This window comes from Tympanuchus pallidicinctus, unplaced genomic scaffold (genome assembly GCF_026119805.1).
Source record: "Tympanuchus pallidicinctus isolate F22 unplaced genomic scaffold, pur_lepc_1.0 scaffold6, whole genome shotgun sequence".
Taxonomy (NCBI): Eukaryota; Metazoa; Chordata; class Aves; order Galliformes; family Phasianidae; genus Tympanuchus; species Tympanuchus pallidicinctus.
In genome coordinates, this window is record NW_026294780.1 from 43,446,712 (window position 1) to 43,469,834 (window position 23,123).

The 23,123-nt window shown below is 36.5% G+C and overlaps 1 protein-coding gene across 6 annotated transcripts in view; it reads right to left on the reverse strand.

Moving 5' to 3' along the window:
• ZC3H13 (zinc finger CCCH-type containing 13) overlaps positions 1–23,123 on the reverse strand; it is a 44,681-nt gene that overhangs the window by 15,211 nt on the left and 6,347 nt on the right. For 5 of the 6 annotated variants that reach the window (XM_052664519.1, XM_052664518.1, XM_052664521.1 and 2 more), the window contains 8 exons: positions 22,826–22,935; positions 17,388–17,499; positions 10,472–10,580; positions 7,549–7,688; positions 6,716–6,876; positions 5,822–6,019; positions 4,371–4,544; positions 1,019–1,329 (listed from right to left, as the gene is read on the reverse strand). In XM_052664519.1, coding sequence (XP_052520479.1) covers positions 1,019–1,329; positions 4,371–4,544; positions 5,822–6,019; positions 6,716–6,876; positions 7,549–7,688; positions 10,472–10,580; positions 17,388–17,499; positions 22,826–22,935 — 1,315 coding nt within the window. Of the gene's footprint in view, positions 1–1,018; positions 1,330–4,370; positions 4,545–5,821; positions 6,020–6,715; positions 6,877–7,548; positions 7,689–10,471; positions 10,581–11,536; positions 11,595–17,387; positions 17,502–22,825; positions 22,936–23,123 lie in introns of those variants that run through there. The other variant, XM_052664523.1, reaches the window with a different exon arrangement.

Consider the following 23,123-nt stretch of genomic DNA (forward strand, 5'->3'; position numbering starts at 1 on the left):
TATCATTTGTCTTCCAAACATAGTTCTTTTCTATTCTACACACACGTACTTTCAGGAAATCTGTGCTATAACTGGACCACCTGCTTTTAAGACCTCAATGCTCTGCTAAAATCTTTTTGTTTGTTTGTTTGTTTATAATGCTATTGTTCAGGAAAGTGAGTTTATAGTAGGTCTAAAAAAAGCTGACAAATGCAATCTCTGTAATTGATCCCTTGAGAGAAATGGCATGTTTGTCCATTACAAATTGTTCAACCAACTTTACAGACTTCCAGAAGAAACAATTCTTTTTTTTTTTTGCATGTACCTCACTTAATGAAAAAGACAGGCTTGTCAACCACTAGATCAGACTGCCCAGGAACCCATCAAGCCTGGGCTTGAATGCCTTCAGGGATGGGGCATAGACAGATCTAGAGATAACCCCATGACAGATGGGGCATTCACAGCTTCTCTGGGCAGTCTGTTCCAGCACCCTCTGAGTGAAGAATTTCTGCCTAACATGTAACCTAAACCTCCCCTTTTTCAGTTTAAATTCATTCCACCTTGTCCTATCACTATCTACTTGCACGAAAAAGTCAATCCCCCTCCTGCTTACAAGCTCCTTTCAAGTACATGCAGATAGCAGTGAGGTCTCCCCACAGCCTTCTCTTCCCCAGACTAAACAATTTCAACTCCCTCAACCTCTCACCATAGACGGGGTGCTCCAGCTAATGCTTCTTAAAAATGTAAGATCACTTACCTACTGTCATCATTACTGCTTCACACAAGAAACACCTAAACAGATGCCTACAGGATCTCTTGCATCAGCTGAGCCTACCCAAGTAGTGCCAACAGAGCAAAGCCACTGCACAGTCCCCAAAACAAGCACCATCAGCAGAGAAAGAATAATACAGCTTTCTGATTATTTTCTTCACCACCTTGGCCACTGGGATAAAGACAATGCCACAAACTGAAAACCAAGGTACAAAATGCAATCTGCAAACAAATAAAACCTGTCCTCAAGTGCTATTTTTATTCATACCATCCCGCCTTTCGTGGCGCCTGTCATGAGACTGTGAAGTTCGGTCTCGATCGTGCCTTCCCTTTTCTCTTCCAGGGGATCGGTGCCTTGAAGGGCTTCGCTTCCTCTGAGGAGAAGAGGAAGAACGTGGGGGGTAGGGGGAAGATGATCGCCTTGCATGCGGAGAAGCTGTCCTTTGATAGGAGGGAGAAGGAGTTCTTTTGCGGTGTGGGGAAGGAGAATGTCTTTGAACAGAGGAACCTGACTGTGATGAAGAAGAGTGATGTCTAGAGGATATGGGAGAATGACGCTGGCCAGATGGAGAAGCAGATCTGCAAGAAAGGGTTACAAAAGTTAAATTACTAGACCTTACTTAAACTCGAGGGATTAAATTAAATTGTGCATTCTCTATCCTCTGTCTGCTGGAAACAAGTTCTACTTCTTATTACAAAGCACTGATCTTCAAACAATTTAGACTTGTATCCTGGAAACTCATACATGTATCTTCTTAAAAGTTGAACAAACATGAATGTTACAAGCAGCGAAATCTTTTACTTTATAAAGTAAGAAAAAATATACAGTAAGTTTCTCTCATCTTGGAAATCCCATAGCTTAACTAAATTCCATTTACAGAACAGTGAACGGATTTCCTCAAAATGTGTGACCACATGCACATCCAACATAGACACATAAAGGCTTCAAGCCTTTGAGCTCAGCAGCAGCTGTTTCACCTTATCAGCATCTAAGCAACTTGCAAGTGTCTTTTCACAGGAAATACACGTTGCTCTTATTTCCCAGCTCCCTTCTAATTCACAGGATTTCAGAGACTCCAAACAGAAGAGCAGGAGTCAGAATAACAGCGCATTTTCAAAAAAAATCACTTAAGTAATTTACTTTATGCTTTTAAATGTCTTTATAGTGTCAGTAACTTTAAACAAATCTCCAGATCTTACAGATGAATTTCTCAGTTTCAGGTGACTCACAAAGGAAGGACTACTTTACCAAAGGCAAGATCTTCCCTACAATATTCCACAATAGCCCAGCAGGTTGTAGTTGGTAGAGATTCATATGTAATACAAGTTTTGCTGAATATCTTGAAAATGTCACAAGAAATTATTCTCAGTGGGTAGCTGATGTCAGTTGGACTCTAAATAGAATAAGCCCCAGAGTGCTTCAGGTTAGCAGGCTTTCAGCATGTCAAGTTGCTCTCGAGAAGCTAAATTAACAGCCATCAATGCTGCTCAGCAATAGATCTCATGGCTAAGGCCATTTTCTAATAGACTAAGACTGTGCAGGTAAAAAGATTCTTCTCATGTCAAGAACAGAGGAACGATTCAGCTTCCAAGGAGCAAAGCTCTGTGAACAGAATGCTAAGTGTAGTCACTGGTGATCTGAGACAGGAACCCAAGTCTGTATGGAAGTCTTTTTTGGGTAAAAAACATGGTGGGAATCTGCTATTAATATCAGCATTTCATCCTCCTAGTTAATGTCAATGACTCAAAAAACCTGAAAAACTGAAAGAAAGGAAGGGATGAGACAGAAAAATAAATAAAATCAGTCTTTGAAGATATTTAACAGAAAAAAAGCTGAAGAATAGGTTGCATCTGTTTTTTGATTTAATGTGTACTGCGTCTACAAGTCTGTACGCTTGCAGAAAGATACTGCCAGGCCTGGAAACTATCCCACTAAGATGCATCTATGATGGTCAATGCCAGAGACTATTTGTAGCACTCAAGAGCAGGCTAAGAATTTGCATCTCTTTATCTGAATATATAAAATTGCATAGGATCCAGCTGATGTATTTTTGTAGACTAGGGATGCCTGGAACATCTCCAGACTGTCTGACATCATGGATCTTTAAGTGTAGCCTCTTTTGTCTGAAAAAAATAAAAATTCTCAAGGTCTCCTGTGCATGCTACAGGTAAATATTCTTCATGGATGGCAGGAAATAGTAAACTCAAATTTCTCAGTCTCCGTAAGTGTATATTTGCACTGGCTGTAGCTTGCTATCACAAGAGGGAAGGCCTGACTACTGAGGGCAGAGGACTGATTCCTGAGGGAATATGTAGTTCTGTATGCCACTAAGATGATAATTTGTTCACAGGGTTGCATACAATCGAAACAGATGGCTGAAACCAGTAGTAAAGCTCCCAAAGTGCTCTGAAAGTAAAACACAGTCAGAGCCAGAACTGAGAGAATCTGATTTCATGACTTACCATCTTTACATTTACTTTTCACTGGAGACAAGCAGAATGTTTCAAACATGTTTCCTTCCCTCTAACAGAAGGCTTACTGTTTCTCTGTTTAATTCCATTCCACAATACTTCAAATGTCTGCATAAATCCCCATATGAATAGTGAGAAATAAAACACTGTAACAGGCTAGAAGTGAGGAAAGGGGTGCTTCAGAGGTGTTTATCAGTATCCTTACTACTGGCAGCTGCATGGGGAAATAGGATGCTCTACTCCCCTTCCAATAAACAGGCCAATTTGGAGAAAGCCTCCATCAATGATGCCTAGATTAATAAGCTGAGTAACCACAGCAGCAAGAGCTTGCTTACAACTTTTAGGATAGTTCAACAGATGTCACATATATTCATGCTGATGAAACAAGAAAAATAAAGTCCATATGGTATCCTTCCCATACCCTTCCAAATAGAAGCATGGAAAATAAGGATACCTTCTATTCCATTACAAAGATTAGGGATACAGTATTTAGCACTACCATTCTGAATTACAACTTAGAAATTCTTTAAGACTTAAATAAGAAGCTTTCTCCCTTTCCTTTTTTAAAAAAGTTGTAACTTTTCCCAGGGTGGATAAGATTTTTTCCTAAGGTGCCTAGAATCAGCAGAAATTGTGTCTTATCTGAAGGGTCTCTGAAATGGTCCTTAAATTGTACCGTTTAGTTAGCTGCCTTTGCTTTTCAAGAAAGATAGAGCCAAGATTATTAAGTGCATCATCATATCCATTTCAGAATGCTGAAATTCTGCTCCTTCCCCAGTTCCAAGATACATTCCTCACATTTTTTGCTTTCCAATGAAGGAGGAGAAGAGGAAAAAAAGGTTCCTAAATGATCACAGACTGAGCACATCTCATATTACACTTGTGAAGTTCCATGTAAAGCCAAAATATCTGAGAGGAACTGATGAATGGAAGCCTGCACAACGACTTGTGCTTCTGACATGACAAGTACTTTCCACGCAGTACTTGCACAAACAAACAAAAACATAAAAAAGCCTCTGAGCTCCATTTTTTGAGGCAACCACATACCCACAAATAGACACCCATGAACAAGCAGTGAAAGCAATGGAGGAAATTTCTCAACGAGAACTAATATGGGAGTAATCTATGCAGCTGAACACAATACTCACCTGCGAGAGGGTGAGAAGTTATGCTTGTGAGTAGTTGATTTCACCGGGGCTCGTGAGACTTGTCGTCGCCTCGCAGCAGGTGGTGAATACTCCCTGGAAGGAGAGGAATTACTGCCAGAATGATCTGCAGGACTGGGAGAACGCTTCTGTCTATGGGAACCTTCAGAAGGATCTCTGGGAAACATAAAGAGCAGCTTGTTCAACAGGCATAACAAGGCTTTAGTGCATTTCTATGAGAGAACTTTTACTCACAGGATCAAAAACAAACCCTTAAAGAAGGGTTAGTTCCATCTGTAATTCCATATATGAAATTACCTTAAAGCTAGCAGAATTACAGAATGCAAGATGTTCACTAACCAATGAATTCTAAAATTCAGAATTATAAGACAGTAAAATGAAAACAGGCTTGTAATTTTACCTAACATTTCAGTCAGTGGTGAAACAAAACTTCTACCAGTGGAGACTTATCTTGTTGCCTGATACAAAAATTTCTGTAATGTTAGTATTTCATGTAAGAAGACTCAGATACTTTGAAAGACTAATCACATTTTCTAACAAATGAAAGATCTGTCTGAAAGTTCATCTATTTCACTTACTGCACTCCATGAAGATTTCACATTAATTTTTATAGTAAGAAAGGTCAATGAAAATCCAGTACTGAAATCAAAGGCTGCAGTCAACACAGCAATACCTGATTACAGTAAATCCATGAGCCTCTTGACCCTTTCAGTACTACCTTAATTTTCTATGGTTTACAGTAATGAAGCTGGCAAACACGGGCGAAATAATATATATATATATATATATATTTATCAATTAAAAATACACAATTTAGTGGTCTTCCACTCCTAAGTCTTTGCTGTGCTAGTTACCACAGCAAGCATGTACAAATATGTACTACTCTATTTTTATCAAGGCAACATAAGGCTTAAAAATGCAAATGTTATATTTATCAACCATTAAAGTTGACACATTAACAACCATGCTTCAAAAGACTAAGAGAATAGTCCTATCAGTCCACCATTTGAGATACATATATACATATATATATGTATGTGTAAGTGAAGAAATTGCAGAATTCCAACAGACTTCTTCAGAAATGCTTTCTAACAACCCAAGTCTAAGGGTGCCACTAACAATTTAGAAAGATGCTAGTCCTCCAAGATTTCAGAAAAGCAGGCAAGCAGACAAGCAAATGATTTGATAAAGATTTTGGCAAATGAATTATTTCATTAATGAATGTCCAACTTCCTGAATAACAATAAAATTTTCCAAAGAGCATTTGAGAAACTTATTGTTATGTATCTTAAACCTGCCAATATGTTACAGTTTATCTATCAATCCAGGTAGCACATTTAAAATACTTAACCAGGACCAAAATACTTTATAAAAGATAACTTTAAAAGCAAGGTTACATTAAGTTTAAAAGCTAATAACGTAACATAACTTACCTCTGCTTCTCTTTTTTCTCTTTGTGCCTTTCAAAGTCACGCCCTCTCTCTTTCACCTCCCTTGTCTTTTCATCTAAACGTTCTTTGCCTTTATGCTTTTCTTTGTGTTTTTTTCCTAAGGAAGTTTCCTCTTGTACTGGAGGAGGAGGACTTGGGGTACGAGGACCTTTCTTTTTACTCTGATTACTTTTAGAACTCCTAGAGATAAATTAAAAAGGAAATAGAGTGCCAACTACTTCAAATAGTGACTTTCCAGATGTTGTCAGGAAAAGTGAAAATGGAAAGGGCTTTGCAGCTTTTAAGATAGGATTCACCACTCCATTAGCAAGCAGTGCTCAATAACTTGACTGAAGGGTACAAATTCACACTGAGCTCTGCAATTTATAACCTTTTACTTCTGAAACAAGTAAGCAAAAATAGAAACTGCTCCCATTCAGACAGAATTGTTTTCTGCAGTTGCAGTGTCCTCACATGAACTGCACGTATCACAAGATCAGAACTCTACAATATCTGGTCTGCTTAGACTGCCCACTTTTCAGTGCAATACATCACACACATACAGAAAATAACTTAAAGAACTCATATCGTAGATTTAAAGTTAACTACCTGACCCAGCACAAAGCATCTACCTGTTCTGAAATACGTATCTCACAGTTCAAAAACTTTTACATCCTTTTTTCATATAAATGATCCCTGACATAAACGTACAAAGCAGCTGCTGCCACATATTACAAGTCAATAACACTATCTCTGTTCTACTCTCTAAGAGGAAGTAGCATTTCGAAAAGTTCAGAAAGGAAAGAAAATTAAAAATTGTACTGATTATGAGAAGCTCAGTAACAAAAATTAATATAGTTATCTGCTTCCATATTCTCCCAAGATGCATCTACTGACCTTTGCTGATCCAAAAGTGGGGAAGATACAGTAGATGCCTTCTTCTCTTTCTTACTAGACGAAGAGGAAGACTTTGGACTAGACCTTCGTTTTGGAGACTTGCTAGACTTTCTTGGTGATGGCGATGGTGATAATTTAGACCTAACCACCTCTGGAGAAATCTTGAGGAAAAGAGTACATTAAATAATAAAATGCTGACGCTCAAAAGCTTTGCTATATGCTGATATAGATCAAATATGTAAATAACAGTCTAGATGTGAGACCTGAATCATTTACACATCTACTTCAAATAAACTAACCAGAGATTTCAAAAAAGATGACATAAAATACGAGGGAAGAGAAGATGATGCACTGCAATACATTAGAAAAATGTATTAGTAGAAGATTATAATCAGTACAATCCCAGTTAGCAGCCAAGTTTTTCCAATGGACTATCAGATTTAAAAAAAAAAAAAAAAAGCAGAAAAAAAACCTTCCCAAAAGTAAGGGTTCTCAGCAACCTAGTAACAGCTTTGCATCTGTCACTCTACTTTCCTCTTACATGAAAAGGAACTTTGTGTAAGTTATGCCTTGTGTTTTCGTCTACATATTATCTCCGTTAAAGGTGTCAAGTCATTCAATTGCAGTTTCTCACTGACTGGGAAGAAAACTTGGCTATAGTGCTATATGATTGAGCAGATACCTGCAAGCGACATCCAATTAACATGCCAAGTTATACACATGCCACTTATTTACTACTGTGTAACACAGCAGACTATTTGTCCAGAAGCTCAGGTCTTCTGGAAAACAAATCCGTAGTCTTTTTTTTAATTTTGCATTTACAGAATACAAACCTCCTTTTTAATGACGATCTCCTCTCGTTTCTCCATGTTTTCCTGTTCCAACTTCATGAGTTCTCTCTGAATCTTTTGGCGCTTCATTTCCAAAGACAGCTCATGATCATAATCATAGTTAACATCTCCATTATCAGAGTCTTTATTTAAAATAAAAAGGCAAATAGATTAACAAACTGATTACATAGGAAATAAATAATATCACTTAGCATACCAGATACCAAACATAAATATGTCAGTGTCTTTCAAGCATTACCTAAATGCATCAACAAACCAAATCTCTCCTCAAATTATCCGTATGAATGTGAAATAAATGCAGTTATTACCACACACCTTAACCATTCATTTCTATTTCAGTAACAAAAATATCTAAAATGAGTGCTTTCACAAAGATCAAAAGTACGCAGAGCCCTATTTAATTGGGAAATCTGACATGAAGTGGTTTTAAATGGTAATGTTCTATACTACAGCTTTCTGTTTAATAAGGTATCCCACAAAACAATTGATACCCTTGTTTAATTACATCTACACACTCACTTTAATATAAAAGGATGGTCTGCACGACCTCTTTCACATCATTACTACCTGCCTTTCACATTAAAAAAAAAACCTCTCAATTTTCATTAAGTTCTTAGCAGTTCATATCACACCTTTAGTGCCACAAAACTGATATCCTGTTGAAAAAGTAAGCAGTTTTACTCACTCTGATTACTTTCCTCATTTTGTTTATTGTTACTTAAGCCTGATGTTCAAAAAGCAATTTGATAAAATAACCTTCAGAAAAGAAGATATCCCATTAAGCATCCATTAGCTTTCACTCCTCTTCTGACACAGGAACTACATGGAAGTTTTTGCAATAATTATTTTCAGTCTGCTAATTTCCTTCTTGTGTCTTGAATGCATGAGAAGAGCTTATAGAAAGCTGCAATTCTTAACAGCACACACCCCTGCCCAGTCCATCAATTCATTTATATAACACTCAGTGTTAAAACACAGTAATTATACTTTATCCATCAGACACTACACCTATGATTAACATCATTTTTAAAAATTCAAAACTCTCAAGCTGTAAATTTCAACATGTACGAATTAAGATATTCATGCTACATATGTATACATATATAGAAATAGAAGTTTTTATGTTGCACTTTTTTACTTGGATTCTTATTTCCATACCTACATGTCATACAACAGTGCTTCTTAAATCACTCTGAAAATTCCAGTTCAGAAAGGAGTGAAAATATATTATGGCTAGTTTAGTTAGAGAGGGAAGGCTTCACTGAGCACAACATTTCTTTGGACCCCACGTGAGTTATAAAGGTAACAATAGAACAAACCATCATTAAGACCTCTCAGAACTACATTTAAGGAGAGCCTCTATCACCTTATTCTTTTAATCACCTGACAACTTCTATCAATACACATCTTCACATATTCTACTCCAATAGTGTCTCAAAAACAATATTTGCAACACCTAGAGCCCAAACAATAGAAAAGCCACCTACTTAATGAAATTTACACAGGAGCACCATCTCAAAAATAACATAGTGTATTTCACTGCTAATAGATTCATTGTATCTGAATTTGAGTAATTTCCAGGGTGTTTTACTTTTTTCAGAAACACAAATGACCACTTGGACTATTAAATGTTTATTTTCTACAGATACTGAACCTTGATTTTCCACATTACAATACAGTACCAGACAACTGATCATTAATCAAATAACAGTTACATTTATATAGTTAGCTAAAATAATTTTCAAGGTATCAGAAAAGGTAAACCCCATTGTCTGAAGATTTCTAATTTGAGAGATACATGGTTATGTGTAAATTTTAGGCATCTTAATTTAAATGACAATCATGTGTCTCTTCTCTTCTTGAATTATATATTCCTCCTCCCTCCCAAATGTTTAATTGAATGTATTTTGTTTAGAAAGGCTCTGTGACTGTCTGAATTTTGTTTCTAGCATATGGAGCTTCCAGCTAAACATAAACATTAAGCAAAAGTGCTAAGCATCCAGACATTTGTGTATTTTTGAAAGGTTTGGGGTTGACACAACATTTATCTAATACAACTACTGATATCTAGTATCCTTCTCTAAAGAAGAGCTACACATTCTCCAGAAAAAGGACTGTTTCTTTGTTTGCCATCACAACCTTTTGGTAGAAAGAATCCCCAAAGGTGAATCGGAATCCCTCCAGCCCCTCTCCATTGTCTTGCAATGTTGTAACTACCGCTGAAACACCAATGCTTGGAAATCACATAAACAACACACTATTAGCACTGCCATAATTTCAGCATCTAACAGCAGGGAAATGGAAAACAGAGAAGTGAGAAAGCAATACAGATTTTCCCTAGACTGTCTGCATAGTAAATAGATTAATATTATCAACACCAAATACAAGAAAATCACCTTCAACCACAGTCCCTACAATTGTAACACAGAACTCCTAACACTCTCCAAGTATTTACAAAACATGACTAGTTCATAAAATGCTACCTTGAGCTGCTGTTATTTTAATTGAGCCCTTTACAATCAGCTAGTTGACAAACATCATGCAAAAACAAAACATCCCTGCTGACTTCAAAGGAGTCCTGCTTTCTTCTCACTGACCAGTTTCAAGATCATCTTGGATTCTCCCATTAATCTAAAGGCTCTGCCACAGAATAGACAGTAGCAAAGTTCCTTGCTGTCTGAGGAGTCAAAACAGCATGTTTTTTAAAATAAGTTGGTTTTACTATTACAGCACTCCAACTCTGACTGCTCCTTTGCTCTCCTCCAGCAATGAATCTTAGTGGCTACTGCACAGAAGTACCCTGCTTAGAGACTGACCCTTCATAACCATTTCTGCCTTACATACAGCCCTGCAGATCTTGCAATTCTTTGAACGGCAGTGAGACAATTAGTTTAATTTCCCTTACCTTCTCTATTTGCTTCCCAATCTCCATTTTCCTCTTCGCTTTCTGGTGTTCTCTCCTTTGTAATTTTGATATCTTCCTTTTCTCTGTGTCTTCCTCGTGAAGACTCTTTCTATAAGGGAAAAACACTGCATTAGAGTAAACAATTTTATTTTTAAAAGAAGCCTGAAGAAGCAGGTACATTTTACACGGTATTTAGGCTGTTCCTTTTTTTATAGCACAAAAAGCATTTTCCCCTTTAGCCTGTTGACCATATACCTTTTCAAATAAGCAGAGAATCCACAGGCAAAATATTCTAATGCAATTTCGTATAATCAGTATGCAAATAGCAGATCGGGAAAAGAGAGAAAAAGGGATTTGTCAAATAAGGTTTACAGGCAGGGCAAGAATCAAGCATGTGCCAGAAAATCAAGTTTAAAATAGGAATCAAAAGAACAGATCAGGCTCTTAAAACCATAAGTTTAACAACATTAAGAGTTCTCAGCTGTAAATAAGAATGTCATATGAAAGGAAGATGACCTTTGGAGAAGCTGAACCACTTAGCTTGGGAGGATTAACAACGTGGGGAGGGAAAAGAGAGAGACTGGCAGAAGGAAGGGGAAAAAAAAAAACAAAAAACAAAAGCAACACACTGGAATGAGGTTTTCTTGAAAGCTTTATCTTTGCTCATTGGTCCAGTGTTACAGGACAAGCCTATTGCAGTAGCACTCACTTCACATCTGGCTAAACAGCACGTGGTATATAGGACCATGATGGTCCTATGGATACCTAAGGCTGTCAGAGACTATTCTTGAAGGAAACAGTTTCAAAAGACAACTGGACCTGTGCTGCTTTCCTCACCCCCCTGCATTCCAGTAGTAAAGCATCATTGCCTCTACCGTATCCACATTGTAAATAATCTATCTGGACTCAAGCCAAGTACAAGACAAATTCTTTTAACTGTATGCAACAAAATAATAATAATAATAATAATAAAAAGAATATCCAAGCATAGAAGGCTAATTTATTATACAGGAAACCAGAAAGAGCAATTAATGAAAGCCTGCCCCACTCCCCTTTTCTTCTCACCTCCCACAGTGTTTTCTTTTGTCTTTTGGGGATTCTTCAGCGCTGGTACGTTGGATCCCTTATGTGAAGGAAAAGGAGATGCCTGAGAATTTCACTAGCTATTCCCTATTGGGACTTAAGCCATTACTTCATTTAAACCCTTAACAGCACCTTAGAGACACAGTGAGGAAATAATACAGTATCACGGAGAGTCACTCCTCAGTCAATACAATTAAACTATTCCTTTATTTCTTTAACAATGTCAAACTCTAGCCTAATTACATAAACAATGACAGACTAAGTACTGTGTTTATTTTCCCTAGTAAACTGAAATGCACAGTTATCCTCAAACCTTTCTTCTTGATGCATTATGTCATATTCAAAGCCTTAAAGGTTTTGAAAAACTGAGCATTTACTAAATAATACAGAGGAACTTCTCATTAAAGAACTACCTTGTGTCAAGTGTAATTTAAAGCAGCTTCTACAGTGAGGACAAGAGAGATTTTCATCACTTTACGACAGGTTCTCTAAAAGGATGCACACAGTCCTAACCTACCAGGTCACACTGATTTCCAACATCAGCACAACATGGGCCAACAGCATTCCAGTCTAAGTGCAAAAACCATACTAAGCTCCAAAGCAACTTACTTGAAAAAACAACAACAAAAAAATGACTCATAAGATTTGAAGTTTGCAGCTTTATCAACAAGTCTCTCCTTCAGCAATTCTTTTTTTGCTTAAAGCACTTTCGTTCTTCTAGCTCTGCTTGAAGGCTGAATGTGTTCTACTAAAATGCTTATTTTTGCTATATAATCCAACTAATTCTTATAATTACAATAATAGACATTAATTCTTAAAAACACCAGGTTCTATTAATTCAACACTATTCGGTACCATCAAACCAGCATGTCAGGATACCCCTCATAGATACTAACTTTAAAAAACATCTCAAGGCCAACTCACAAAGCAACATGCCACCAAAGAACCTGCAGTTTCATCAGAATGTTTCAAGAACAACTTAAAAGTCCAAGTTAGCAACCATACAGAACCGGTACGTATCTCACCTACATCTCCAAACTTTAAAACCCAACCCAACATTCTGAAACAGCTTTTATTTTCTCCTTTCAGTGGACAGATTCAGTAGCGGCAACAGTGGGAAAATCATACTTCTAAAAAAGAACCAAGAACAAAATCATCTATGTAAGGAATTTTATTAACTACTGAATGTAGGGGAAGGGAACAGACAAGTTTTATGTAAGCATGCTATTTCACAAGTCAGCACAACTGCATCTGAGCCCGTCCATATGCTCAACAACTTGAGTTTAAGTGTCAGAAGAAAATACTCTGGTAGCACTGCATCTTGAAAAAAAAAAAATCTGAGCTTAAAAACTGAGTATATTTTCCCAGGGCACACAGTTGAAGCATTTAAGTTATGATGGTTTAAAACACATTCACATTTTCTCATGGAATAGTCTTCAATATATTCCTTTTACGGTAGTCGTTTTACTTACAATGAATTTCATTCCCTCACACTATGGTTGATACTAGTTAATAAGCAAATAATTCATTCATATCCTTATAGGCATTCCTGTACTTTACATCACTTTTTCTCTTTCCCTTACAAAGCAAGAATAAAGTAAATTGTCCTCCTAAAGGACAAAAGCACGTCTTTCATTTGAAGTTGAAGATACTACATCCACTTCTGACACATCTGCAAACTACTTTTCTGCAGACTGAAAAAAACCTCCATTTACTGGAAGAGAAACATTAAACCTTTAGAGTATTTAATAAAAAAGATAAAAAAACGGGCTTAAGTTGAATCAGGGGAGGTTAAGGTTGGATATGTGGAAAAATTTCTTCTCCAAGAGTGGTGAGTCAGTGGCACAGGCTGCCCAGGGAGGCGGTGGAGTCACCATCCTTGGATGTGTTGAAGAAATGTTGTACTGAGAGACAAGGTTTAATGGGAAATACTGGTGGTAGGTGGATGATTGGACTGGATGATCTTGGAGTTCTTTTCCAAACTTGGTGATTCTACGATTCTCTAAGCGTAGACAATAATTTAGAAGACCTTGACTATGCTGTTTTCAGGTATATGCTCAAAGTTAAACTATTCATGTGTTAAACAGGTGATTACATTTAACGTTGAACTTCAGAATAAATGCTACTCAAGAAAAAACAAAAAAACACATTACAACTGAATGCTATGAGATTTTATTAAATTTAACATCTACTGAAGTTGAAGTTCCACACTTCCTAAGACATAATTGGCACTCGCCAGCACAAGACTTGAGGTCTACTTCAAGTTCCCACTACAGCCAAAGGACTATGGCCAAGCACTAAAGGACTCATTCAGTCCGCAAAACATGCCTCTAGTCATTAAGTGGTATTTTGCCAATGCTGACAGGGAGAACATTTAAAAGGTTCTTACCATCTACAGTTCTAACAAGGCAGAAGCTTCAGTTTCAGCCTTGCCACTACACATACGTACAGCAGCATTATAAACTAGCTCAGAAGCGCCTATTGCTTTAATTCTAGAACAAGCTATCATGTATATACCTATATAATCTTTTGGTTAAGTACAATACTATTTTACTCTACGCATAATATATCTTCATATTGAAAACTACTACTATACAACACAAACACACACGAAAATGAAGCTTCCCTGAAATGAACAGATAGATTCCATTTCGGAGATGGAGGACAATGCTGACTTCCATTTCCAGTGTAAGTATTCAAAAGCCAGTGACAAAAAGCACAGATATGAAACACGCGATACACATTCTGTACAAAAACCTTTCCTAAATGAAAATTAAGTTCTTCCCACTGTTCCCCAAATGACACAGATCTCCCAGAAGTTGCTTTACGTAACACTTCAAATACTCCAGTGAAACTACCTTCTTGCAATTTAGAGAAAAACTCAACATTCAATATCAGAATTTCCAACTAAATACGGTAATAGTGAGAATCTTCCCTAATTCTTTGTACCATATTTGACACACTGACATGCAGAACTGAAATAATTCTCAATACAAACTTAAGAATCAAGAAAACTCTTGAGATCACTGTAGTTATCCAAGTAATATAGTATATTGTCTCTGAAAGTAATAGTACAAGACATGAAGAAATAATAAAGGATATATTTTATAAGCTGCCCATATAGGAATTTTCTTTCTAAGTGCATACAGATTTTACTGGTTATCTTATGTCTCGAAACAACATGAAAACTCTTTTCTTGGGGAAGATTTTATATTAGTTACACTGTCTCAACTTTCTGTGGAACCTATTCAGGTTTTTGACTGTATCTCCTGGAAACCAGGTAGAACTATTATATATAATGTAAATAGCATTTCCCCTTCAAATTTGCCATTGTTTCTACTAGGACAAAGTATGAGCAAGACGCACCTAGTTTACATTCTCTCAATCATACATTATATGCATTCACAACGTCTCCTTTCTTCTATTCTCCAGTCTCCTTCTCACTCCTTGCCCACTTCCAAAAGACCTTTGACTGTATTGTCTCGCATACAGGTGATCATAATGAAACAGCATTTCAAATAAAACTGGACCATTAATTCCTACAGCACAATATTAATCATTTTCTATTCCATTTTTATATACCTGAGTTCTTGTATCTGCAACTGTGACTGCACTTTGAATAGATGATTTCATTGAGCTGTCCACAATAACTTATTTCCCTACTGGATGATTTCAGTGATTTTCAAAAGATTTATTCACCACTTCTTTGTATTAAATACTTCCCTTGCTGTGCACTGCATGGCACTCGCCAATACCACGTTTCATCCGCCATTGTACTGCCAAAAATCTTTTCCCCTGTCCCTATGGCGTTCCTCAGACTTTATTAATTTCAGTTAATGATTTCAGCGTTTCCATATCTTCTGCAAAGTTTGACATTTGGGATGCCCAACATTTTTTTCCACATTCTTAAAGTACTTGCTCTTTAGGTGAAACATCATTGCACCCTCTGTAACTCCATCATTTGAAACTGATTTGAATTTTTCCCTTTAGCTGGCTTTTATATTTGGCAATATTGGATTTGTTATTCTTCGATCTAGTCTTCAAAAGCTTTGTTTCAAAAGAAGCTATTTAAGATTTCACTTATACCAGTTCTCTTTTAGCCACTATTCTCTGTTCAAGTCTCAATGCTAGTAGATCAGTGAAACACAAATTTTGACTGCAGGCACAATGCTCTTTCTTCTTTATTTAAAAAGAAAAATAAACCACATAATTATGAAACTTTTTATGGAGCAAGCTACCTTCCATTATTTCCAAGTAAAATTAAGAAGCTTTAGTAAGAGATGAAAATGTCAATAGCTAGATCTCCACCATAACAACGATTCTAATGATGGAGCAAGAATTTTGTAAGCAGTTCAGTCACTCCAGTCTTCTGTTCTTTTGGACATCCTGGTTCTCTGGAATGCAACTCTTGATGACTATCTCTCTGCATTTATTTTCTCCTGAATATTTTCTTTGGATCTCTCTTATTTTCCACCGTTGCCTCTGTGCCATTAATATAAAAATTCAGTGGTTTCCTCAGCCTTGTGTTTTATAAGATTGAAGCATATTTCTCTGCAGTGTGCTTAACACCTGTGAACAACTCCTCGGTATTTAACAGAGCCACTAATTCTCAAACTCCTTTTGATTCCAGTTCATGTTTATTTGGGGTTTAGTTCATTAAGAGTATTTTATTATTGCATGAATAGAATACTATAAAAAAACAGTTAACTAATCAAAAGCAAGAATTACATCAAAATTAAGAGTTGTACCAAGAGAGAAGTTACAGTAAATTTTTAATAATGGTTGGAAAAAAAAAAACACTTTTCCCACCAACCATGTGCTTAATAACTAAACAGTTTATTCAAACTACCAGAAAATAAAAGAAACACATTTAAGTAAAAGAATAAAAAGACTGAAAGTTTACACAAATTAACAGCAACTGAAAACATGATTGGAAGATAAGCCATTCAGTTAATTTAATTATAGCAGCTGCTGTTGATTTATTTACACCTCACAGAAAAATTCATTGTACACAGCAATAGGAACAGATCCAGAGGGAAAAAAAAAAAAAAAAAAAAAGGTGTTAATACCTGCAGAAGCAAAACTGATTTTTCATAAAGAAAATTTTTTAACCAATATCTATATGAAATTAGTCTTAAAAAACATAATGCAAGAATACACTGATGCTATTGTTACAGAGGCTGCAGGATAATGCTACCAGTTCTGCCTCTATTTGAAACATCAGTGCAGAAATAGGTAACATGATTTTGAAGTAAATTCTGATATTGTTGGGGGTTGTTTGCAGAAAGATGCATAGAAAATGAGAGTGATGATGAATTGACTTGCTACAAAACCCAGAAGTGAGCAGTTGGGATGGCTGATGAATACATGAGGAGGAAGATGAAATGAACCAGCACAACAGTAACTGCATTGTCTCATCAAAAGCAAATTTGAGATGAACAACTGGAGTAGGGATGCATGTAAACGATGGATATCAATAAATGTCAGGGGGAAAAACAATGGATGATTCAAACAGCACTTTATATGTTTTCTTGGAAATATTAAAGAATCTGCACTGTTATTAAATACCGGTTTATCAGTATTTATAGCATAATATAGTCTGTGGGATTTATAAAATCGTTGGGAACCAAATGATCAAAAAATGCTAAAAAAAAACCCTGCAAAGTAATACAACTGTTAAGACACTTCACATTGAAATATGCCGCGTGCTATTGTACAAAATGAGCTATTCGTTAAACATTTCAAACATTACAAGTCACCGCAAACAGGTTTCTAGGACGCAGCACCCAATTGCTACTGAGGGATTCTGGAGCTCTGCAAACTCCATTCTTACCCTAACAGGAGAGGACGATTCCTCTGTACTTCGTTTCTGTGGCTCAGCCTCAACATCTTGGCGTTTGTTCTTCATTCTTTCCCGGAGATCTCCAGTAGGCCTTTCTGGTGACCTGTATAATACAGAAACTTAATATAACCAGTTCTGTGGGATTATTTTAAAAGGAATTCAATCTTAACTCTACTTGTTATTAGTATATAGAGAGAGATCTAAATCTCTCAATAGAAGCGATGAGGATGACAACGAATTATTCAGTTCTAATGGGCTTAAGCATTAAAAAAAAAACAACCCTCTTTCAGAACACCAAGACAGATTTAATTGTACGTACATATGGCACTATGTCATGGCTCAGTGGCCACTCTACATCAGCTACAGGTGATGCTAGCACCAACAAACCTATTTTTTCTGATCGTCATACAAATGTGTTTCACCATAATTCAGATTGTGTCTTTTCAAATATCTTTAGCCTCCTCTATATTCTAAGCTATGTTGATCTGTATAAATACATAAATGTAATTATTGCAGAAGCAAATTTACTGAACAACAGCAGCTAGCTACACGGAAGCAAAACTCCAAACACAGATGCAAGTCCATAAGCACTGATCATCTGACTTATTTGTCATCCACTCATGACCTTGGTCAGAGTGCTAACAAAGAATAGCTATCACAAGGCCACGAAGCAGAGGAATATTCTTGGAGGCCTCCTCTGTTTTCCATCTTGCATTAATATCATTCTTTTATTATTCAGTTTTAAGATATTGGATGAACTCTACCAGTCATACAACTGTGTTTTCTGTTAAAGGCATTACTGTGGTGAGAGAAGGGAGAGTGGATACACCGTACTTCTCAAGCTATCTTTGCTATTCTATCACTTTCTACTGTAGATTTAAAAGTTGAAAGTTGATTTATCCCCCATTGGTTAAAAGAGAACAACTCTTGTGCTTAACAAGCTCTGAGGCAAAGGGGACATAGCAGCTCCTTCAAATGATCTTTCAGTGGAAGAAAATTTCTTATACAAATCTAGCTTGATATCGAGTTTGGCACTTCTGTGATGGCTATTAGCTTTAATTACATATACTTCTGTGAAATGGTTGTATGAAAGTATTGGATGTGTAACTAAGCATTTACATTAAAGTAATAAAGAACTACAAATGCTATTTTAGCTGATTAGAAGCTATATCTAATATTTGTATTTTAAAAAATCGTATTTGCTTCTTTTTCCAGTCTGAATTAGTTTCCCTTTAAAAATAGTTGTTTCTCCCACATCTTTGTCATGCAATAGATAATTCGTAAAGTTTCTCCTTCAGCATATGCACGTAAAAATATTTAAACTAGTAAGATTTCATTTTCAACCTGTGCTCATTTGATACACAGTAATTTGCTTCCACTTCCTCCTTGGCAATGTTATCTGTATGTAATTCTTTAAATAGCATTACAAGGTTAAATGTCCTGAGATGTAAGAAGAAAAAAAAACAGTGACTGTTCTCGTCACTAAATGCATTTAATTCATCATGCAGTTGTAAATAAGATCACTCAGTGTCAGAGGAAAGAAACAGAACTAGCGTGCTGCTTCTTTCAGCACTAACAAGGACCAAAAAAATACTCAGCATACAAATACAAACAAGTTAATTTCCCTGACTGCAAAACTATATCATCTCTAAAGTACCTGATTTCTATGAAAGTCATAATTCAAGGTACTTTTTTTCCCTCCCATTTTAGGAACAGAATTCCTTTGTACTACCAAAATTCTCTGAAAGCATTCCAAACCATCTTCCAACATTAAAGTGGCAATTCAAAGCTTAAACTTTTTAATGGTACTTCAGGTATGGAACAAAGGATCCACATTTACAAAAACTAAACATTAATTTAAAACACAAAAGAGATTATAGATAGTATACTAGTAACATTGTTTCTCAAGAATAGTAATTCTCAGGAAAACCTGATGGCTGAAGGAGAAAGCAGAACTTGCATTGAATGTAGTTCACATACTCTCTAGATACATATAATACTTCATTTTATATGTAATTCTGGTTTGTTTTTACTTTTTTATTTGGAGTGGAAAAAAGATGAAGTTATTTCAACCTGAATAGCTTTTCCCATGTGGAAAGGGGAGGGAGGAAGAAAGAACTCAGCTTATTAAGAGTATTCAGATTTGCTTTAAGATTACAAAAGTCATCAGGAAATCACAGGAAAGAAAAATGCTACAGCATGAGGATTCTGTTGTTATGCTCTTCTGCTTCTTGTTTTTTGTCTACTTGGTTGGTTAGCATCTTTCTTTTTATTATTATATTTTACTTTTTTGGCTTTAGGAGAACACTGGACTGAAGGTAATCAACCAGTTGTTCTGCACACTTCCTTCCACCAAACATCATAACATAAAACACAAGAGAGACAGAAGTTTTAAGAAATTTTCAGTCTCATTTTATTAAAGAAGTAGTTACTCAGGAAGCTGTGACTGTTTTCAGATATTCTGGTTTAATACACAGAAAAACAAAGTTGGCAACTGGCTAACTTTGCCACGAGGTGCACCACAAGATTAATTTTAAGAAAGGGCCTCCTTCCTGCACGTTGTTTTTCTCCTTTCCAAAAGAAGGCTTTCCGTTATTCCAATACACTCTGCTGAGTTTCAACAGGAAAATACCATTTTATTCCACAGTTCAACAACACAAGTCTACAGCGCAACTGGTAGAGCCCTTCACATAAAAGGCTCCACAGTATTTCCACTGTACACTGAAAGAAAATGATTAAGTGGGAAAAAATTATCTCTAATGAAATAGCACTCTGTGTGGGGCCCATATTTCAAATGCTGAATTTCATCATTCCAAACGTTAAGCTGGGAAATGATTTGAACAGCATTACTTTCTGCAACAAATCAGTTTTCTAGACAGAGCAGCTTGGTTAGGAAACATAAGTTTTGCATATTCCTGTTTGCTTCTACCTTCCAGTGCCAGAAACAGCCCCCTGGAACAGGCACACATTACAGTACCACTAGAAGAGAAAATAGTGGGTGTATGTATGTGCATGGGTGTGTATAGGCAGATCAGTACATAACACACATAACTGAATGCTCATTAGACATCCTGCTTTCAATCTCCTGTACCACAGTGTTTGTACTTTTCAAAATCCATACTTTTTTTTTTTTTTTTAAACCTACTACTATTGGAGTTTCAGTTTGTTTTTTAAATCTAGAGTAAGGATTCAGACTGCAGAAGTTCAGGCAGGCAACAGAAAAGCAGTACAAAATGACTGATCCTAACAATGCTGTAAGACAAACAGGAAAGCTGCCAAGCAACTAACAAAAAGCCAGTTAGAAGAGAAAGAGGGTAAAATTCCTCATGGGAAGGCTTATTTACATGCATGTCTTTCCTTATTGGCTTCTCCTTACTTCAGATGCCTGGAAGACAGGCAGCTCTATTACTGTATTCTTAAGCTTATTATGAAAACTTTATATACAAAAATATACTGGCTGTTTCTAACAGAAAGATGAAAACTCATGCTGCAAGCAGCAGCATTAATGCTGAAAGTGTATGCATGCTCCCTTTAAGAGGCTTTTTTTTAATACTTCAGAGACAAGCCTTCCTACTGGCTGACAATGCTCTGAACTACAGGAGGCATGGAAGCATTATGGTCACATAAAACCATTAACAGTGAGACTTCCTTCAGGCAGGTATGAAATAGGAGGAGCGAGACAGAAAGGCAGTACAATGTGCTGCTCCCAGCCAAGCTGTCTGCTAACCAGACAAAAGACTTCACCAACAGGGAAGGCTGAATGCTTGCAGTCACACCACCAATATGCCCCAGGTACCTGATCACAGATACTGCTTAAACTGAACTGACGTGGAATCAGCATTAGCTTGACTTGCACAAAGGCAATAGATAGCATTTAAAATATCTGTACAGCATTTGTAAAAAAAATCTGCAATGTTAAATAGCGTAAAAATAACATTTTTATTATGCAAGTGAAACAGCTTTTTCTGTGCCTAGCCAAGAGCTATCAAGAGAAACTTCAGAAGAGTGCTTTTCTCATTTGTTTGTTCTGGTGGGAGGGTTGGCCTCCCTCTTTTTGTAGTTGCAGTAGTGTTTCTTTTTTCAAAACATACTAAATGTTGAATGCCAAAGGTATCAAGCAAATGAAAAGCCAGATCTACCCTTTGATCTTTTTAATATTCTAATAGGAAGAAAAATTTAGTAATAAATCAGCATTATTCTTAAGTGTTAGTGGTGACAGTGAAGCAGAAACAAAGCTTTAGTTATTAAAAGAAACATGACTGCTCTTCAAATGACCAAGCAGAATCACACACTGCATGTTCCAAATACTTGAAAGCAAAGAGAAAGTGAGGCACCACATTCAAGTTTTTAAACTTCTCTCTATCAGTAAGTCACACATTTTTCCCCACATTTGGAACGTTCTGTGCAGAACAGAATAAGATCTTTCATACACTGAAAGAAACATTGAACTTACTGACATATTTTGTATCCCAGCTGCTACCACCTTAGAAGCAAAGGGAGATCAAATAAGCAAAGTCAAGGCCATCCTGAGAGTGTGGCACAGGAACAGAAAACAGAACCAGAACCTCCTGCCAGCCTTCCTGTTTGACCTTCACCGTGTTGCTTTACATCTTGATGCTTCAGTGCTCCTATCCATAATCTACAGGTGACACTGACATTACTGCAGCATCAGGAAACAGTCATTTGTAAAATGTGAAGCTTTCATACAAAGGGGTGTTATGAGAAAACTATGCTATCTTTTTGGTCCTTTGTAATGACAACAGTAAAACTTATTATTAACATTTAATTTGTTAAACAAGCATACAGTGTTGCACCACACAAAGGACAGTGGGGAAAAAAGTACTTTAAAATGATAACAACATACAAAGAGACAAAAAATTATATATATACACATGTGTGTGTGGTAATTTTTTGAATTTCCTCTCGATCTATTTGCCCAATATCTGATAAAGTCACAAAATTCTGTTTTGAAGAGTTGCTGCTGTAGAGAAAGGACAGAGATACCTTACTTGTGAGACAAAGTAGTGAAGGCAGAAGGATTACAAGTATGAGATTGCTGCTGTAAGTAGTTACAACACGATGTGTTAGTAAAGGACAGAAAGGCATTCAGAAGCTGCAGTGATGCTACAGTCAAAAAAAATAATGCAGTAAGGTACTTGATTTTCCTACTTCAAGTAATCCAAGAAGTTAATCTGTATTCAGTGGACTCCATTTTATAAAGCTGCATGCACACAAAAATCTTGGGTAAACCCACTGCACATTGCCAAATCAATTGCTTTGAGCAGCTTCACGATACAACTGGTTACTGATATAACATACCATTAGGCACACCACAGCATTTCATTATTTAAAGACAAAAACAAAAGACATAGTCGTAAAAGCTATTTTCCTACAGCATGTGAAGAATTCAAAGTGAGTTCTTGATTTACCTTCTATAACTGCTGCTATAGCCTTTACCTCGTGGTGAAGGGCCATGTACGAATCTACATGTGTTCCCATAGAGGCAGTTGCCAGTCTTCAGCCAGTTACGGCACTGTGTCTAAGAGACAGACATCACTGGGTGAATTTCACACTCATTTCTGGAAATACCATTGGTGTGAGTGTGGCAGAACAAACAAATGACTCCACATTAACTCCCACTTATCTGTAATTTCTGTCTATCAGTAATATAACTCTAAAAAAAAATAATAATAATCAACAACGAGCATCAGGTTTGGCAGAGCAAAA